The sequence below is a fragment of the Strix aluco genome, unplaced genomic scaffold, assembly GCF_031877795.1.
Source record: "Strix aluco isolate bStrAlu1 unplaced genomic scaffold, bStrAlu1.hap1 HAP1_SCAFFOLD_128, whole genome shotgun sequence".
NCBI lineage: Eukaryota > Metazoa > Chordata > Aves > Strigiformes > Strigidae > Strix > Strix aluco.
In genome coordinates, this window is record NW_027436574.1 from 1 (window position 1) to 7,716 (window position 7,716).

The following is a 7,716-nucleotide window of genomic DNA, read 5'->3' on the forward strand; positions in this document are numbered from 1 at the left end:
TTCCCTCCCTCCCCTCTTTCCCCTCCTTTCCCACCTCCACCAACTCTCAACAGCCGCCAAAAATCTCAAACCCCTCAACCTTCTTTTTTTTTTTTTTCCCCCAAATCCCCTTTTTTCTCCCCAAAACCCCCATTTCTCCCCCCCCCGCAGAGCAGAGGATGGTGCTGGTGGCCTGCGGCCCCTACACCCCCTCCGACAGCATCGCCTACGACCCCCTCGCCGACCTCATCGAGGTGATCGCCCGCGACCGCCCCGACGTCTGCGTCCTGGTGAATAAAACCCCCATTTTAGTAAAAAAAAAAAAACCACAATTATTTATATTAATTCAATATCAAACCAACCGCCGCCGCGGGAAAACACACCGATTGCCTCAAAACTGCAAAAATCAGCGTAAAAAAAAAAAAAAAAAACCGCCGCTGAGGAGAGAGGCCGCTCAGGCAGAACCCCAAACCACCCATTTTTCACCTTAAAGTGACAAAAAAGCCCTGTTTTAGCAGCAAATCGTTGTTGAGCGCCGCAGCTTGTTAAAACAACGCTGGTTTTATCATTTTTTTTTTAATCCGTTTCCCCTTTTTGTCTCTGTTTGTCCTCACCGCTTCGGGCTCGCAGGATAAAATTTAAGCTTAATTAACGAGAATAATTAAAAAAATACCTTTTTTTGGAGAGTTTCACGGGGCTGGTGCGTCACGTCGCCGCTTGGAATTTTTTTTTTTTCTGATTTTTTTTTTTCACTGTTTCTCCGCAGTTTGGGCCATTCCTGGACGCTAAACACGAGCAGGTGGAGGTGAGGGAGGACGGGAGGGGCTGGGCCGGGCGTTCCCCTAAAACCTGATTTTTTCCCCCCCAAAAAAAGGGGAATTGTGCAAATGCTGTTGTTTTTCCCTCAATTCTAGAACTGCCACCTCCTGGGGCCCTTCGCGGAGGTTTTCAAGCTCTGCCTGAAGACGATAATCGAGGGGACGCGGAGGTGGGGACCAATTACTCATTTCCACCGGCAGGTTTTGCCCAAAAACGCCTTTTTCTGCACCAAACCTGGTTTTACCTCATTTTCCAGCTCCACCATCTCTCAGTTCATCTTCGCTCCCTATTTACCTGGGTTTTTCCTCGTTTTCCAGCTCCGTTATCTCTCAGCTCATCTTCACTCCCTATTTCTCTGGTTTTTCCCCCATTTTCCTCAGTGCTGGCTCCCAGATCATCCTCGTGTCCTTTTTCCCCGTTTTTTTCCCCGTTTTTTTTCCCCATTTTTTTCCCCATTTTTTTCCCCATTTTTTTCCCCAGCACTGGCTCCCAGCTCATCCTCGTGCCCTATTTCCCCATTTTTTCCCCCATTTTCCCCCACGCTGGCTCCCAGCTCGTCCTCGTGCCCTGTTTCCCCGTTTTTTCCCCATTTTCCCCAGCGCTGGCTCCCAGCTGGTCCTCGTGCCCTATTTCCCCGTTTTTTCCCCCATTTTCCCCAGCGCTGGCTCCCAGCTCGTCCTCGTGCCCTGTTTCCCCGTTTTTTCCCCCATTTTCCCCAGCGCTGGCTCCCAGCTGGTCCTCGTGCCCTATTTCCCCGTTTTTTCCCCCATTTTCCCCAGCGCTGGCTCCCAGCTCATCCTCGTGCCCTATTTCCCCGTTTTTTCCCCCATTTTCCCCAGCGCTGGCTCCCAGCTCATCCTCGTGCCCTATTTCCCTGTTTTTTCCCCCATTTTCCCCAGCGCTGGCTCCCAGCTGGTCCTCGTGCCCTCCCTGCGGACGTTCACCACGACTTCGTTTACCCGCAGCCGCCGTTCGTCTGCCCCGACCTGCCCAAGGACGACAAACCGGTAACGACCAATTCCGCTTTCTACCCCAAAACGCCCCAATTTCCACGAAAAATCCCCCCTTTTTTTTCCCCAGCATTTTTCCATCCAGCAGCAATTTTTTTTTTTGGCCCAAAATACCCCGTTTTGGGGGGCAAATACCAGCGAAGGGATTGGGGAGCTCATTAGCCCACGGCTCCCCAAAATGGTGGTTTTTGGGGCATATTTTGGGGTTTTAAGCAAAGCTCAGCTTGATTGTGGCATTTTAGGGCAAGTTTGGGGTGGTTTGGGGCAGATTTAGGCTATTTGAGGAAAGCCCAGCGTGACGACAGCGTTTTGGGGCAGATTTTGGCATTTTGGGGCATTTAAAGAAATCTTGAGTGTGTTGGGGGCGTTTTAGGGCAGATTTGGGGTGTTTGAGGAAAGCCCAGCAAGACTGCAGCATTTTGGGGCAGGATTAGGGCGTTTTGGGGCAGGATTTGGGGCATTTTGGGGCAGGATTTGGGGCGTTTTGGGGCAGGATTAGGGGCGTTTTGGGGCAGGATTAGGGGCGTTTTGGGGCAGGATTAGGGGCATTTTGGCACCAATTAGGGGCGTTTTGGCACCAATTTGGGGCATTTAAGGAAATCTGAGTGTGGTTGGGGGCGTTTTAGGGCAGGTTTGGGGTGGTTTAGGGCAGATTTGGGGTATTTGAGGAAAGCCAGCAAGACTGCAGCATTTTGGGGCAGGATTAGGGGCATTTTGGGGCAGGATTAGGGGCATTTTGGGGCAGGATTAGGGGCATTTTGGGGCAGGATTAGGGGCATTTTGGGGCAGGATTAGGGGCATTTTGGGGCAGGATTAGGGGCATTTTGGGGCAGGATTAGGGCATTTAAGGAAATCTGAGCGTGGTTGGGGGCGTTTTAGGGCAGGTTTGGGGTGATTTCGGGTCTGTTTTTTGCCAGCGGGTTTAGCAAAGCCGCGGCCCACCCCGGCGTCACCCATTTTTACCCCCTCCCCAGCGCGTTCACTTGGTGTCGGACCCCTGCACCCTGGACGTCGACGGCGTCGTGCTGGGCCTGACCTCCACCGACCTGCTCTTCCACATGGGTGCCGAGGAGATCAGCAGGTGGGTGCTGCCGGGAGCCGGCGACGCCTCAGAGCCACAATTTCCCGGATCCAGCCCCAAATTCCCGGGATCGGGGTAGGAACCCTCGTCTCCGGGGGTGTTGCCCCTCGGTTGTCTCCTCCGGTGGCTCCTTCCTCTCCCGGCACGTGGTGGGGAGGTAGAAGCTGCCCCCACCCCTGGGCGACTACCAGGTTGTTAATTAGGCTGCGTTAATTAACCGGTAAGCTTTTTTTTTCCCTTTTTCTGCCTTTTTTAACCATTTTACAGCTCGTTTTTTCTTGCAGCTCATCGGGATCTCGGACAGGTTCACGCGAATCCTCAAGCACATCCTGACGCAGAGGAGGTGAGGTACAAACACCCGGGCGAACCCAAAAAGGGCCTTTTTTGTGGCCAAATGAGGGAAATCCTGTGCTGTTCTCGCTGTCTTCCCCTTTAAAGTCATTTTTTTCACCTTAAAAACGTCCTTTTTGGGTTTGACAACCCTTTAAAAACAGGATTCAGAGGGTTTTAGCACTGTACGTCCTCTGGTCTTCCCCAGCCGCCCTCAGAGAGCGCAGATACCTGGAAACAGTCAAAACAAGCAGAAATAACTCTTTTTACCCCAAAATTATCTCCCGCTTGTGTCCGAGCTTGTTGCTACAGGCGGAAGCATTGTTCCTGGCTGCGGTAACACCTTTTTTTTTACCTTTCCCTGCCCCCCCCGGCAGTTACTACCCGTTGTACCCCCCCTCGGAGGAGCTGAACATCGACTACGAGAACCTCTACAGCTACGCCTCGTTACCCGTCACCCCGGACGTCCTCGTTACCCCCTCGGAGCTGCGGTACTTCGTTAAGGTCAGTCGGTGCACAACACCTGCTGAAATACCCCCCCACCCCCAAAACCCCGCTTGTGTTTTGCCATATTTGGGCAAAACCCCGTTTTGTGGCATCAATAAAGCTTGTGCGACTGTAGCCGGGCGGCTGTGGCGACTGTAGCCACGTGGTCACGGCTGTCGGCATCGGCTGTAGCCGCGTGGCTGTTGGCATCCTCGGTGGCTGTAGCGGGGTGGTCGCAGCTGATCCCGGTGGCTGGAGCTGGGCAGCTGTTGGTAGCCACAGTGGCTGTAGCCAGGCACTGGCAGCTGTAGCCACGCACTTGCGGCTGTAGCTGGGCGACTGGAGCTGTCAGCAGCAACTGTAGCCCAGTGGCTGTAGCTGGGCAGCTGTTGGTAGCCGCAGCGGCTGTAGCCACACAGTCTGAGCTGGCCCTGGTGGCTGTTAGCTGCGTGACTGTAGCTGTCAGCAGCGGCTGTAGCCCAGCAGCCACAGCTGTCCCCAGTGGCTGTAGCGGGGCAGCTCTTGGCGGCCCCGGCGCCTGTAGATGGACGGTTGTGGCTGTTTGGTGGCCCCAGTTGTGGCTGTTGGTGGCCCCAGTGCCTATAGCCAGGTAGTTGTGGTTGTTGGCAGCCCCAGCGCCTGTAGCCGGGTCGTTGTGGCTGTCGGTACACCAGCGGCTGTAGCCAGGTGGGTGTAGCTGTCGGCGGCACCTGTAGCCGGGTAGTTGTGGCTGTTGGTGGCCCCAGTGCCTGTAGCCAGGCGGATGTAGCTGTTGGCAACAGCTGTAGCCGAGCGGGTGTAGCTGTTGCCAGTGCCTTCAGCCGGGTGGTTGTGGCTGTTAGTGGCCCCGGTGCCTGTAGCCAGGCGGATCTAGCTGTTGGTGCTGCCTGTAGCCGGGTGGGTGTAGCTGTCAGTGGCGCCTGTAGCCAGGTGGTTGTGGCTGTTGGTGGCCCAGCGCCTGTAGCCGGGCGGGTGTAGCTGTCAGCGGCACCTGTAGCCGGGCAGTCATGGCTGTTGGTGGCCCCAGCGCCTGTAGCCAGGTGGGTGTAGCTGTCAGCGGCACCTGCAGCCGGGCAGTCGTGGCTGTTGGTGGCCCCAGCGCCTGTAGCCGGGTGGTTGTGGCTATTGGCAGCGCCGGCACCTGTAGCCGGGCGGGTGTAGCTGTCGGCAGCGCCTGTAGCCGGGCAGTCGTGGCTGTTGGTGGCCCCGGCGCCTGTAGCCGGGCAGGTGTTGCCCCCCAGCCCCGTGGCCACGGCTCCGCTGTTCCCACAGGACGTCCTGGGCTGCGTCTGCATCAACCCCGGGCGACTGACGAAGGGCCGGGTCGGGGGCACCTACGGGCGCCTGTACCTGCAGCGGGAGGCCACCGCGGGCCAGCGCCGGAGCCCCTGCGTCGCCGCTCAAGTGGTTAAAATCTAAATGGCCGCGGCCGAGACTCTCGAAGAAACAATCGGACTCGATTTTCTTCGCGGCAACAAACGGTCAAAACCACCCGATTTTGGTTAAAAAAAAAAAACCCCCAAACCACCAAACCAACAGCCAAAACGCTCGTTCGTCCCCGCGCCCGACTCCTTCCGCAGCACCCCCGGCGCCGTGGAACTCTGCTCATTATTAGCTAATTATTAAATAATCAATTAATTAATTAATTAACGATCAGCGCGAGGCGGCCGGGTGACGGGGTGGTTTCGGAGAAGCTGCATCAGCCGCGACGCCGGGGGTTGTTTTTTGGGCTGAAAACGTGGCGATTTGGGTGACGGCGTTCGCGTTGGAGCTGCCTCGTTAAGGGACTCTGAGGTTAATTAGTCCAAGAGCAATTAATTTACAGGTGCCTGACGGGGGGGGCGGGGCTGCGCTGTTTCGTCGGTGAAGGGCGCCGCAGCAAAAAAAAAAAATCAACGTCGGGGTTGGGGTTGAACATTTTTTCCTGCTTTTCGCCTCAAATTTGTGACGAGGAATTAATTAATGCTAATTAATTAATGGTAATTAATTAAAATACCACGTCTCTGCTCAGCTCTCACTCTCCCGGTGTTGTTTCACTCCGATACCAGGGGAAAAAAAAAAAGGGTTTTGCTGGAAAAAAAAAAAAAAGGTAAATTTGATGCTGAAAAAAGGGAATTTTGTAACTTTCCCCGTCGCGGGGTCGTTACAGTCGGGGCGCGTCTCCCTTCGTTAATTTTCTACTTAATTACCTGCTTGGCCTAATTACGGGCCCCTCCGGAAGCGGCCTGTTTATCTTCTCTCGCCCTTGGGACTTCGGGCGTATTTTGGGGTAAAACCGGGGAAAATGGGGGCGGAGGAGGGAGATCCCCTTGCGGGTGTTGGGTGTTGACTCCGGCTGGGTGGGATTTGCCCGAAAATCCCTGTTTTCTCCCCAAATATCAGCGTCGTGGTCTTTAACTGGCGCATCTCGGCCTCGGTTCCTCTCGGATTTTTTTGCCAATTTTAGCGCTTTTCACCCCAAATAAAACACTGTTTGTTCCCCAGTGTGGGGGTTTTTTTCTGCTTTTCTTCAGTTTCCACCATTTTTTATTTTTTCACCTGTTGCAGGACGGGACCAAAACCCCCATTTTTTTCCCCAGTTTTGGCTTTGATGCTCCTCATCCAGCCTCAGTTTCCCTCAGAAAACCGCGGGGTTTGGTTAAAACACGAGCACTTCGTTTGGCTCTTAATTAATTGATCCCCGAGGCCCAATTAGCGATTCCCCCCCCCCCCCCCCCGCTCGCCTGTTCCTGGAGCGGTTGAGGTGGGTTTTGGGGTTGTTTATCAACTTTTGATTGAACTTTTAGTAAATTATTTTTTTGGTAATTTTGTTGATTTTTTTTTTTGTAATTTTGTTTGATTTTATTTTTTATTAAATGTTTTTATTTTTTCTATTTGATGTTTATTAATTTTTAAACTTTAATTTGTGGTTTTTATTTTTTGTATTTTTAATTAAATTTTTCTTTGTCACATTAAATTTTTATTCCTATTTTTATTTTTTAAATTTTTATTTTCATGTAATTGCTGGTATTTTGATTTTCTAAGTTTATATATTTTTAAATTTTTAATTTTGTTTTTATTAATTTTTTATTAAACTTGTATTTTATTGTTTTTATTAAATTTGTATTTCAGTTTTTATTAAATTTATATTTTAACTTTTATTCAAGTTGTATTTTAAGTTTTATTAAAGTATTTTAATTTCTATTCAAGTTGTATTTTAATTTTTATTGAACTTGCATTTTTATTTTTCATTTAGTATTTTAATTTTTAATTGAACTTGTATTTTTATTAATTTTTAATTTAACTAGTTTTATTAATTTTTATTGAACTTGTATTTTTATTAATTTTAACTATTTTTATTTTTAATTTAACTACTATTTTTATTAATTTTTATTGAATTTGCATTTTTATTTTTAATTTAACTAGTATTTTAATTTTTAATTGAACTTGTATTTTTATTAATTTTTAATTTACTATTTTTATTAATTTTTATTGAACTTGTATTTTCATTAACTTTTTATTGAACTTGTAATTTTATTAATTTTTATTGAACTTGTATTTTTATTAATTTTTATTGAACTAGTTTTATTTTTATTGAACTTGTACTTTTATTAATTTTAAACTATTTTAATTAATTTTTAATTTAACTATTTTTATTAATTTTTAATTTAACTCTTTTTATTAATTTTTATTGAACTTGTATTTTTATTAATTTTTATTGAACTTTTTATTAATTTTTATTGAACTTTTTATTAATTTTTAATTTAACTACTATTTTAATTAATTTTTATTGAACTTGTACTTTTATTCTTACGGAACTTGTATTTTATTTTTATAAAGTTTTAACGTTTATTGACTCTTTGAACTTATCCCTTTACCCGACTCCTGCTGGTTTTTTCTCTTTTCTATTCATTTTCCCCCCAATTCTCTCCCCATTAAACCTTTGAACCTTTTTAATCCCCCCCCCCCCCCCCCCCCCCCCGTGCTCCGCGTCCCCCCGCAGGCCCCCGCGCCCCCCTCGCGCCCCCCGCC

The 7,716-nt window shown here is 49.0% G+C and overlaps 1 protein-coding gene across 1 annotated transcript; it reads left to right on the forward strand.

The window, feature by feature from the left end:
• Positions 1–53: 53 nt before the first annotated feature.
• POLA2 (DNA polymerase alpha 2, accessory subunit) lies at positions 54–5,715 on the forward strand (the record flags this gene model as incomplete). Its single annotated transcript, XM_074813957.1, is given in 9 exon segments — positions 54–269; positions 746–784; positions 894–967; positions 1,698–1,729; positions 1,732–1,805; positions 2,783–2,893; positions 3,174–3,232; positions 3,597–3,723; positions 4,978–5,715. Coding segments are annotated over 9 exon segments (879 nt in total), but the record flags the coding sequence as incomplete, so codon positions are not given.
• Between the last annotated feature and the right edge of the window lie 2,001 nt (positions 5,716–7,716).